At 35.5% G+C, this 12,868-nt stretch overlaps 1 protein-coding gene and 1 long non-coding RNA gene across 2 annotated transcripts in view; both read left to right on the top strand.

Moving 5' to 3' along the window:
* LOC311079670 (uncharacterized protein) overlaps positions 1-6,345 on the top strand; it is a 31,981-nt gene extending 25,636 nt beyond the window's left edge. Inside the window, exons 2-4 of the mRNA XM_084109300.1 lie at positions 5,200-5,559; positions 5,643-5,972; positions 6,093-6,345. Coding sequence (XP_083965426.1) covers positions 5,200-5,559; positions 5,643-5,972; positions 6,093-6,214 — 812 coding nt within the window. The 3' untranslated portion in view covers positions 6,215-6,345. The remainder of the gene's footprint in view (positions 1-5,199; positions 5,560-5,642; positions 5,973-6,092) is intronic.
* A 3,368-nt stretch (positions 6,346-9,713) lies between these two features.
* LOC311079688 lies at positions 9,714-12,386 on the top strand. Its single transcript, XR_014605434.1, has 3 exons — positions 9,714-9,865; positions 9,976-10,757; positions 10,866-12,386. It is a non-coding gene; the product is annotated as an uncharacterized lncRNA (long non-coding RNA).
* Positions 12,387-12,868: the final 482 nt, after the last annotated feature.

Raw genomic sequence — 12,868 nt, 5'->3', positions numbered from 1 at the left:
ACTGATCAGAGAACTCTTAAAGACCCTATCAGTTCACACACATTTGGTGAGGTGACCAATCAAAGATGTTCGGGAGAACGTCTTTGTTCCATCTTATCCCTTTTTGCATGTTTATGGTGGCATGGAGAATTTGTGCAGTTTTTACACAAAGGTAAAAATAATATGATGCATTTTATCATAACATCCTATACACTATAAATTATGAAATGTAAAGAGGTTTCTTTTAATACCAAGAACGTCTAGGTCTAGCCCAATCACCTTCATGTGATAACAAAACGAGCCAATCCAATACAAAACTTTACCATCCAATATTTTTGTTTTCATTTTCTGGTCTATGAATTAATAAACGTCATTGTGATATAATCTCGCCTTCCGAGTCTTTCTGGTAGAACTGCTCTTTCAGCCGAAATGCCCAGGGATTAATGAAGCTCTGAATGAACAGTGCGCTGGATCCACACACCGCTGGAAGGCGCCTTCACACCGGCAGAGAGAACCAAAAAAATAGCAATAATAATTGCTGTTTTCTGAGATCTTTCTCCTAATAGCAATGAAAATAGCTTTTTGCTCTCTTTTAGAGAAATTTGCATTTTCCTCTTCTGAGGGTGACTGGATTGAGCGATCGTTGTACAATCGCTCAGCTCCGAAGCAAAAAATGTATACAGTGAGTAATACTGGTCTTATTTATACACGTATGTCCGGGTAGGTGTGACTTGGCATGCAAATCTCACTGGTTAATGTCCATTGGCTCGTTATGTTACTACTTGGAGGTGATTGGGCTCCCAGCCGAGACCCCATGACGTCAGTCTGACGTGACGTTGAACGTGACTGACTGAATGGGAAAGACAGGGATTTGAAGACATTAAAGCAGTTATACATCATCTTTTGGATATCAGTATTTGAAGTTACCCTAACATAAATAAAGAATCATAACTAGGCTAATATAACAGGAACATTGTCTTCCTTAAATATTAACCCATCTTAACATGGGTTAAATCCCTATTCTTGAACCCATCTTCTACTGAACTTGAAATCACAAAAAATAACACTTCAACAAAGTAATATATGTTTAATGGATATATATTTTTAAGATTATATATTTGACCTCATCACAGTTGTCATAGCTGAAACTACTGTAACTTTTTCTTAGGCCTCAACTTTTCTAAGATGTTTTTTTCTCTAACAATGGAAAGCAACTTGCAGTGGTTGACTGTTTGAATTTTGTTTCTGTGGTTTTGATTCAGAGTGTGTTAAAAACAGACAGAGGTCAGTCTTGTGGGTAGGAAACTGCTTTAGCCATGAAGTGCATGTGTCACGCATGTGCATGCAAACAGATCTCATAGCTCAAAGCTTGTGTCTGTGTGTGTGTGTCTGTGTGTGTGTGTGTGTGTGTGTGTGTGTGTGGTTATATATACAGTATGTGTATATATATACAATATATTGCGCTTAAGAAAGTTAAAAGCCTTACATATATTAATTAAAATGAGACACTTCAAATGCTGAAAATGTATCCGCTGACATTCACCCCAGCGACTCTCACTCTAGTGATCAGATTCTTCCTGCCTCTCATGCGACAGGAAATGATGCAGCTCATCTCTGACAGCTAGAGTCACATCCTCTCCTTATATGGACAGAGTCTGAGTCTGCAGTAGGGTTGATAGTGGTGTAAACAAGGCCCAAAATGATCATGTGTTTTGTGAATGAAATCCAAGTGAGCCTGTTAGTGGGCAAAAAATACATTATTTCTGTGAACACAATATAGCTGAAGTGCTCTTATCTCTTTGATCTGGTGTGTGGGTTGTGTGTGTAGTCTTTTATGATGGCTTAGGTACTTTTGTGGTTAAGAAAATCAACTCAAATGTCCACTTTACATCAGATCATCAAAGACTTATGAAAACATTAACTTTGAAACATAACTTAAATTTAAGCAATATCTGAACATGAGATTTATTTAAGGCTCTTTAAAAATGAACCAGTTGAGATATTGTGCAATAGAAGCATCTTTTTTTTAAAATTGAATATTGCATTGTGAAACATTAAATATGCATTTCATAGCTATCCTGGTTCACTGCTTTGAGGAATATTTGTCAGATTATGATCAGGTTGCATGTGTTTTATTCAAATGTTGAACTTCTGAAAATTCTGTTTGTGCATTAATATGAATATGAAAAGATTTATGTTAGGTCATGTTTTATTTCAGTGCAAAATGAGTTATTGTGTCTCTGTCCTTGGTGCTGAAATTACAAATCTGTGTCCCATACACTTCTGACTTTAATGATTTAAGGCTGTAACGACTGCGAGGATGAACCACGCAGACTAATCTTCTTCCAAAGGATTAATTCAACCTTTCCGCTTCTCGCCGAATGAGGGGGGAAGATTTGGTCAGAACATCTCATGATCATCATCATCAATCTTGCCATCGGGTCCGCGCCACCAGTCTGGCTATTTAAAAGAGCCCCCCCAGCACTAACGAAATAACTGGTCAATGCTAGCTTTGTTGCCGAATACTGATTGGTTAAGAGAATGACCGAGACCAAGGTCCCATGAGAGATGAACAAAACAGCTTTCAGCAGGAAAGATGCATGACCTCAGATTGGAATGTCTTTACTGCCATAGACTTTACACACAAAGAGACGTTACAAATCAAAATCCATAAAACTCATCCCAGAACAAGTCTTGACTGACCTATAATCAAACACAATTGAAGCTTCTAGGTGATTTTGTTCAAACATAATCCCACACAGAGTCTTCACATTCCAGACTCAAATCACCAAACCCAGAGCCATGAATCACCCACAGGCTCCAGAGAGTCTGCTAACCAAAGACTTTTTATTGGTTAACTAAAGGAAGAACGTGGTCAACGTTTGATAGTTTTGCAAGACGGATCGGTTCAGAGATGGTACTGCTCAGGGCCCTACCAAGAGGTCACCTGACCCCTGCGACAAAACAGACCCCATCTTTCTTAAGGACCTCTGAATGACACAGAGTCAAATCTCTTCAAACCACGAGAACTGAGATTTTGCCTATAACTATACATAAAATCATTCAAGAACAATTTTCAATGGACTTATAATCAAACATCATGCAACTACATCATTCTATGTTGTTTCTACAATATCTGTGTGTATCTAATATACTTAGATGCCATATAACAAGCAAGTACTGCCTCCAGACTCTTAAACTGAACTGGTGTGTTTGATACAGATTTAGTAACCCACCTAAGAAACGAAGGGTGAAATTAATTATTGATGGTTCGTTCAGGTTATGTCTTATAAGTGCATAGAATCTTGAGATTTTATCATCTCACTCTTAAACTCATTCTTTCCAAACTCTCTCTCTCTCTCTCTCTCTCTCTCTCTCTCTCTCTCTCTCTCTCTCTCTCTCTCTCTCTCTCTCTCTCTCTCTCTCTCTCTCTCTCTCTCTCTCTCTCTCTCTCTCTCTCTCTCTCTCTCTCTCTCTCTCTCTCTCTCTCTCTCTCTCTCTCTCTCTCTCTCTCTCTCTCTCTCTCTCTCGTATGAATGTGTGCGAGTGTTTGTGTTAGATATTAGTTTTATGTGTTAGTAGCCTATATAATCAATAAAGTATTGTTTGCATTTGAAAAGAGAAGTATTACTTGTGTTATGTGCTTACGAATTTATTGTCTTGAACTTCGATCTAAGTTACCTATGCTGTTACCCTTGATTTATTTCTTAATTTACTGTTAGCTGGGGATTATTCTTTCTTGGCCAGGAAGATATTAGATTTCCTAGAGTTAATAATTGTTTATGCTTTCTGTTCATTGGATGAACTGATAAAATGATCATACTATTGATTCTGCTATAGTAAATTCTGAAAATAATTTAATTATTAATTATTTATCATAATCCGTTATGAATAATAATTAATTATATTTATACGGGCGTATAAATGCTACAAGGCCTAAACAAATGCACACAGCACTGGTTGTCATGGTTGAGATTTAAATCTCAGAAATATTATGGGGAAAAGAGAAACATGTTATTTTTCAATAATAATTTTTTTAAATGAATAAAAATGTGTTGTGTCTACTGCTACCTCACCCACAAAAATAACTGCTGCATTAGGCCATTGTTTTCAGTGAAGAGACTCATTTCCTGTTTTTGTTCTTATGATACTGACAAAATAATCATTAACCATATTTATATACATACAGATGCTAACCATTGTTATGTGTACCTTATAGTTTTAATATGCAGTAGGCAGTTTATCAAACGTCATACAGAATTTCTGTTCCGTTAATCGTTGTCTGTCTACGGTACATAAAGAAGGCTTTTTTTCTTCTTTTTTTTTTGCAATGGAAGGGTAGTTGGGTTTTAACATGTTGTGGTTTTGTTGCAGCAACAGGTGTGAAAAAAGATGTGTGAAAACAAACAGAAATGAAGGACAGGGGTCAGTCTCACTGCACTACACAGTGGTAAATGCTTACTAGCACTCAGATCTGACCCATCTGCCAACTTTGAAATGTAGCTTACAATACCAATCATATTTCCTTTAACTTCAAAAAGCAATTCTTAAAAATAAAAAAAAATCCTTAGCATTTATGAGATTCAGTTACAGTGTAGGAAATTTGTCTGTGATTTTCAGTAAAGCTGTTTTAAAACACTCTAGTATGTATCGGGAAAAGGTACTTAATTTGTGAAAATAGCTAAATATCTGATCATATTTTTAATTATAGTCTTCCTTATTATTTCCACATGTTAATGTAATTATCAACTTTTTTTTGGGGGGGGGGGGGGGGTATTATAACTCCAACACCGCATCAGTTGATTGGCTGCTGTCACAGAAGTGGTTTTCACCAACTTCAAAACCCTTTTCAAATGACCATCAGCTTTTACAGCCGTGTGAATAAATAAGACAGAAGTGTATATGCACCTCATTTGTTTGAAGCAGAGATTGAAGGACACATGGTATATGGACAGTCGACTGGTCTGCCTCTATTATATACCAGGCGTGAAAGGGTTGTTTTGGGCTTATTCGTGTTTTGTTTTTGTTGTTTTTTTCCCCAGGGGAATTTAAAATACGAGGATAATTTTGGAAGACAAGTGATCATGAGATATTATTTAATAATTTTGTTCTTCTCAACAATAGGTAAATATACTTGAATTCTTTCCTATTCAACAGAACTCTATTTAATGTCTATTTATCAGAACTCTGTCAATTAAATGTACCTGCTTGATTTTGCAGTCTGCTCCTCTGATGTGTCCTCTAATGTGGATGTTGTTCAGGAAGATGTAAAAGTAGTTCGAGCTGGAGAGGATGTGAATCTTACTTGCAGCTTTTCAACGCTTCTGCAATCGACAAAAGCATGGTTTAAACAGACGGCTGATGGAAGATTCATACAAATTGTGTCTTTATATTTAAATCAGCAACCCAGCTGGAATAAGGACTTTGAGAAAATGAGTCGTTTTAATGTTATCAATGGAGATGATCATTTTAATCTGGTAATTTTACAGACAAAGCCTTCAGACTCAGCAACATATTACTGTGTCGTCACATCATATTACAGCATTGGAATGGGTGCAGGCACTAGATTATTTTTCAAAGGTAAGTTTTACTGCTTGTTATTTTAGCTCTGTTTGATTTGTGGCATCTGATTTTTTTTTTGTCCTTTTATGTCACTTTTCAAGCTGGACACACAACTCTTCAGCAGTCTTTGATAGACACGCTTCATCCAGGGGATTCAGTGAATTTGCAGTGCAGCATCTTCAGTGAGAGTTGTGCTGGAGAACACAGCGTCTACTGGTTCAGACAAAGCTTGGGAGACTCTCAAGGAGTCCTTTACACCAAAGGAGAGAGAAATGGTCAGTGTAAGAACAGCAGTGAGTCTCAAACGCAGAGCTGTGTCTACAATCTCCTCAAGAACAACATCAGTGACTCTGATGCTGGGATTTACTACTGCGCTGTGGCCGCATGTGGAGAGATACTGTTTGGAAAAGGAACTCAACTCAATATTAGAGGTAAGGTTTTTGGAGACATATTTAATTTTGCCACTCAGGAGGAGCATTTAAATCATTAATTGTGGGAAATAATAGCAATGGACTGATCTGTTATCAGTAATTTGAATTATGTCTTTTCAGAGAGTGATGTGAATACAACCCTGCTTGTTCTTGGGATTTCAAACATCATATTTTTTACTTTAACTGTTTTTCTGGCCATAAGACTATGCCAGAATCCGAATAAAGGTAAGGTTTCATTTTAGCACAGACTGATAACACATATACAGTATTTGTATTAACATGTTTATGAAAATACAACAATTGCCACTACAGAAATATTATACTTGATTGCCTTTTTAATTAAATGTTTTTCTTATTCACCCACAATCCACAAACCTCAAGAGAGTCAAGTAAGTCTCTAGTTTTATGTTTGAGATTCAAATCATATATTTATTAATTAGAATCATAAAGTAAGTCTTTTCACATGCAAATGATTATGCTAGTGGGTTTCATTTTTTGTGACAATGTCTTTGATATTTGTTTCTTCTTCTGCATTATTGTAGGGTGAAGACATTCTGAGTTATGCAGCTCACAATTCTTTCATGGCAAATGGACTCAAAGTAAAGATTACTGAAGAACACTCTCTGGTGACATACAGCATGTATAGTGAAAGAATGCCAATAATCGCAAAACAGAAGTAACAGTTTCCCATTCAAGCCTAGTTTATGAGGTACAACATGTTTTGCTGTATATTTTCAGCACTGCTTTATAACAGTGTGTATACATACCAGATTTGCAACAATTAATGTCACATCGCAAGTGTTATTTGAGTTTTACATATAGTTGGTTGCATGTACATATGTCCATTTATATAGAATAGAAACCAGATAGTCTTGTCTGTATATTAACTTAAACTGTACTTAAATTATATTGTGTTTTTGATGCTTGAAAGTATCTAAATTAAGATGATAATTTCTCAAAGCACATGCCGCAAATTCCTTGTTTGTAGTGCAAATGTAAAACATGATTTTTAGCTTACAAAGTAATTTTTCATAAATGGTGTTATGTGTAAATATATCTACATACATGGCTTTAATGTTCCCCCAAAAAATGTAACAATGTAATATAGGTGTGGATTCACGTTTCTATTGTGCAAGTACCTCATAAAAAAAAATTAAAATAAAAAAAACCCCTTCCCTTTCCCTTTAAAACCTCGCTTATCGGGCTTATGCTACTCTGAATAATGCCTGAACTTCGTATTTTGAGCACTTCTTGCGTTGTTTTTGCCTCTTCATGATGACTCACTTAATTTAGTCCTAATTTGTAAGTCGCTTTGGATAAAAGCGTCTGCTAAATGACTAAATGTAAATGTAAATGTAAGTAAATAACTAAAATAAAGTCTGCTTTATCCATTATTGTTACTGTATCTTGCTGTATGTCTCTTTTTACTAGTGTCAGTGACAATGTGTTACATTATCCAAACAGATTCTTCCTTTAGCAAAAATTCTATTTCATTTAAACATTCCACTAACACATTTAACTAAAACACAAACTGACATTAAAACTGCTTATGTGTTCTCTATTGATTGCATAACATATTTTGGTTTATTTTTTATTGACTTTATGCTAGAGTACTTACATATTTTTGAAATTCGACACTTTTTTTCAAAAACATTACTGTAGACAACTAACGTGAAGTCATATTCTCTATATAAATCATTAGTTATGCCTAATTATGTCTTTTGAAAATGTAAAAATGCTGAAAGTTTTCTGATGGGTAGGTTTACGGTTAGGGCCAAGAAACTGTCATTAGCTCTCAGTATAAAAAACATTATGCCTATGGAATGTCTCTGTCAAATTCATCTCCAAGAAATAAAGGCCTGCAGAGATATTGAAGCACATCCATGGTGGTATGTATGGATACGAAATACATGCTGTTTTTTATAGTGGGAAATTCTCAAAGCCAGCAAAGCCATCTGCTGGTGTAACAGGTGCCCAAATAAATGAATAACTTATTTTAATTCTCATTTATTTCTATGTACAGTATTTACTCACTTACTCCTGATACTGTGCAGACTTCATCAGTGTATAAACAAATAATCCCGATAGGTTCATCCAATCTATTTTTACCTGGTGCAGTCTTTGCATAATTCAACTTTCATGTGCATAATTAAAATAAACAGTATGAGAGGTGTTCTATTTTGTTTTTCCGGATTCATGTTCTCCCGGAAGCAGTGCTTCACACTGGATGTTATCTCTCATTGCAAATGCACAGGTCGAGTCTAATAGAAACAAAGTCCCTCACGACCAGGATGACTCCGGGTCATCAACTATTAAACCCATGACTTCCTGCAGACTGTCCCTATAATTTTCTCATGTGTACATATTGCAGGTCGTGGAATATAAAAAAAAAAAAAAACACATTTGAAATCCGTTCTTCACAGACGAGGATTTTGCATATAGCTATGGTAGAAGGACTTTTAGGTGAGTCACTACCACCACAAACAGGTAAGTGTAAAAATACTGAAGCAACTGGTGCCTCTGCTGGCAAGAGATGTAAGAACAAAGAGCAAAGCTTTGCCTCCGCGAGCCTGCTAGACAACATTACAGTTGATATAGTGCTACTGTTAATGTAGCTTTTGTAAGCTCTCACTTTTGTACGGCTGTTCACAGTCCCTTAGGAAAATTAACCATGGTTTTGTGATCAATTACTGTTTGTATTACCATCATTTTCCAACAAATATCATGATTAAATGGTGTATAACATCGTATCTAAAATGAATAAGAAAATTACAACAAAAAAAAATGCCATGCTGAAACGTCCTGTGAAATCTGTGCTTGCAAAGTCTGTGCATGTAATATGTTCTGGACGAACCTCTTGTTTGTTAACTTTCTTAAGTCTGAATCAGGCTTGAATTATTTTGAAATTGACGCCATCCTTAATATTTACATCTGAGTAGCACTCGCTGTTATGGTAAGGGGCGTGACTTTCCAGAATATGCGCTAAGCGGTGCCAATCACAACACACTGGGCCAGCTAACCAATCACAGCACATTTTGTAATTTGGAAGGAGGGGCTTCATCGAAACAGGAACTAAAGACTGGGGAGGGAAGTGCTGTAATAATGTTAAATAAGTACATAAGTAAAAAAAAAAAAAGTGTTTTTTGAACAATCAAGCATGAAAGCATTTTCTAGTACACCTCCAAAACAAAATCAAGACTTCGTAAAAGGGCATAATAGGACCCCTTTAAACTTGATCATGCCCTGCCATCTGCCAAACCCTTGATTCAAAACATGAATTTAATTATTTTATTTATTTATTTATTTATTTTTAAATTTAATTAATTTAATGTAATATATATTGGACACTCACCATTGGTAGGCCTACTAAAACATTGACTTTTCTATGAGGCCCTTAAAAGGATTGTATTCTGGTTACATGCTTCTTTGAAACATCTTATTTCCTGCTTTTGTTCTGTGTCAAACCACAAGATGCATTTCTAATAGCAATAAAAAAACATTAACCAGAGTTTTCAGAGAGTCCAATTTTATTTGCTAAAAACTGGATAACTAAGCAATAGTATTTATAATGCATTTCCTAATAAATGAAAGACGTTTTTTGGAGCAATGGAAAGATGGTTGGGTTCGATTTTTTTGTTGTCATTTTGATGTGGCGACAGTGTGTGACGGCAGAAAGGTTAAGGTGAAAGTGCACATGTGCCTCAGTTGACTGAAGCAGAGACAGATGGACACATGGTAAGGACACAGTCTAGTGATCTACCCTTATTCTTTAGCGTGTGTGATAGTGTGGCTCATTCGTTTGCTTTTTCAGGGGAATTCCAAGCCTGAGGACAATTTTGGAAGACGACTGATCATGAGATATTACTTCATTCTTTTGCTTTCCTCAACAATATGTAAATATAACTAAATGCTTATGCTTTGTAAACATATAAACAACTCACACATTTAACACTTTATAACACATTCAACTCTAAAGCTATCTAATGTGTGCTTCATTTTGCAGTCTGTACTTCTGAAGTGAATGTTGTTCAGCAAGATTTAAAAATAGTTCAGTCTGGAGAGGACGTGAACTTAACCTGCAACTTTTCAGAGTTTCTGGAATCAACAGCATGGTTTAAACAGACGGCTGAAGGAAAATCTTTAAAAATTGTGTCTTTACACTTTAAACAACCCACTTGGAATAAGGACTTTGAGAAAATGAATCGTTTTAATGTTACCAAAGGAGATAAACATTTTACTCTGATCATTTTAAAGACAAAGCCTTCTGACGCAGCAACATATTACTGTGTAGCCGCATCAAACTGGAAGATTGGATTGGGTGCAGGCACTAGATTAGTTGTCAGAGGTATATTTTCTTGCTTGTTATTTATACTTTGTGGGGATTGTGTTGGATGACTATTGGCCTTGCTTTTCTATCAAGTGTCCCTTTTATGTCCCTTTGTCAAGATGCAGCCGTAGCACACACAACTCTTCAGCAGTCGTTGATAGACACGCTTCATCCAGGGGATTCAGTAAATTTGCAGTGCAGCATCTTCAGTGAGAGTTGTGCTGGAGAACACAGCATCTACTGGTTCAGACAAAGCTTGGGAGACTCTCAAGGAGTCCTTTACACCAAAGGAGAGAGAAATGGTCAGTGTAAGAACAGCAGTGAGTCTCAAACGCAGAGCTGCGTCTACAATCTCCTCAAGAGCAACATCAGTGACTCTGATGCTGGGATTTACTACTGCGCTGTGGCCGCATGTGGAGAGATACTGTTTGGAAAAGGAACTCAACTCTATTTTAGAGGTAAGGTTTTTTGGGAAATATTTAATTTTGCCACTCAGGATTTAAATCATATTATGGGGGAAATAATACCAATGGACTGATCTGTTAATATGAATTATGTCTTTTCAGAGAGTGGTGTGAATACAGCCCTGCTTGTTCTTGGGATTTCAAACATCATATTTTTTACTTTAACTGTTTTTCTGGCCATAAAACTATGCCAGAATCCTAATAAAGGTAAGGTTGTTGTTTTTTTACCACACATTGATAAGACATCTACAGTATTTATTTTAACAATATTTATGAAAATACAACAATTGCCACTACAGAAATATTATATTTTATTATCTTTTTAATAAAACAATTTTCTTATTCACCCACAATCCACAAACCTCAAGAGAGTCAAGTAAGTTTCTGGTTTTATGTTTGAGATTCAAATCATATATTTATTAATTAGAATCATAAAGTAAGTCTTATCACATGCAAATGATTATGCTAGTGGGTTTCATTTTTTGTGACAATGTCTTTGATATTTGTTTCTTCTTCTGCATTATTGTAGGGTGAAGACATTCTGAGTTATGCAGCTCACAATTATTTCACTGCAAATGGACTCAAAGTAAAGATTACTCAAGAACACTCTCTGGTGACATACAGCATGTATAGTGAAAGAATGCCAATAATCGCAAAACAGAAGTATCAGTTTCCCATTCAAGCCTAGTTTATGAGGTAAAACATGTTTTGCTGTATATTTTCAGCACTGCTTTGTAACAGTGTGTTTACATACCAGATTTGCAACAATTAATGTCACATCGCAAGTCTTTTTCATATTATTCTGTAATTTCCATACCTTTTTATCATGTTATTTGAGATTTACATATAGTTGGTTGTACATGTACATATGGTCATTTATATAGAACAGAAACCAGACCACAGATTTGTACTTAACTTAAACTGTACTTAAATAATATTGTGTTTTTGATACTTGAAAGTATCTAAAATAAGGTGATAATTTCTCAAAGCACATGCCACAAATTCCTTGTTTGTAGTGCAAATGTAAGACATGATTTTTAGCTTACAAAGTAATTATTCATAAATGGTGTTGTGTAAGATGCATGTTCTGTGATATCTACATACATGCCTATAATGTCCCCCCACAAAATATAACAATGTAATATAAATGTGTGGCTTCACATTTCTATTGTGCAAGTAAATAACTAAAAAAGCTTTATCCATTATTGTTTTTGTATCTTGCTGTATGTCTCTTTTTATACTTAACTAGTGCAAAATGCCCGTGCAAAATCAGTTTTTGTGTGTGTTTTTAGTAATTGTTGGTTTGGTGCCCGTGAAAGAGACTGTGAACGCATTGAATTCAGGGAGCAGGCTAGGTTACTACAAATGATGGCTGTGAATAAACTATAATATTCAGAAGTAAACAGTGTAGCTGACTGAGTGTTTATGTATACCACAACCTTCTAAGTGCTAGTGCAAAATGCCCGTGCAAAATCAGTTTTTGAGTGTGTTTTTAGTAATTGTTGGTTTGGTGTGTTTGAGTGCTCATTGTTACAATTACACAGCAAAAGTTCAGTGACATTTTTATTTGTGCATGGTAGAAAGCACACAGTGAACTCCGAGAAAACGCTATGCTTGAGCAAACAGTTTGTGAATAGGCAGCTACAAATGATGGCCGTGAAAGAGACTGTGAACACATTGAATATGATATGTTTAGTTGGTGAATAGCATAGGCTATTACACAGTAGCGATAACGTTAAGCGCACCAGAGTTAAATATAATATTCAGAAGTAAACAGCATAGCTGACTTACAGATTCAGTTTACATCCACAAATGAATAAGCGCGTCGATTCAGGGAGCAGTGCATGCAAAGTGCCCGTGCAAAATCAGTTTTTGTGAGCTGATCGCCGTCAAAAAAGTTCAGGAGATATTTCTTAGCGATGGCTGATTTCAACTGTTTCAATATGATAAAAAATAACTTTTATATTGATTCAATGGATTAATTGCATTTTGAAAAAAAAGTGTCATGAATTTATTGCATTTTTGGGGGGAAATAATAATAATAATAATAATAATTGAATTTATTGCATTTTTGGGGGAAAATAATAATAATAATAATAATTTTT

The sequence above is a fragment of the Abramis brama genome, assembly GCF_963993115.1.
Source record: "Abramis brama genome assembly, chromosome: 3".
Lineage (NCBI taxonomy): Eukaryota > Metazoa > Chordata > Actinopteri > Cypriniformes > Leuciscidae > Abramis > Abramis brama.
The sequence above is the reverse complement of the archived record's forward strand: the minus strand, read 5'-3'. Positions and strand labels throughout refer to the sequence as shown.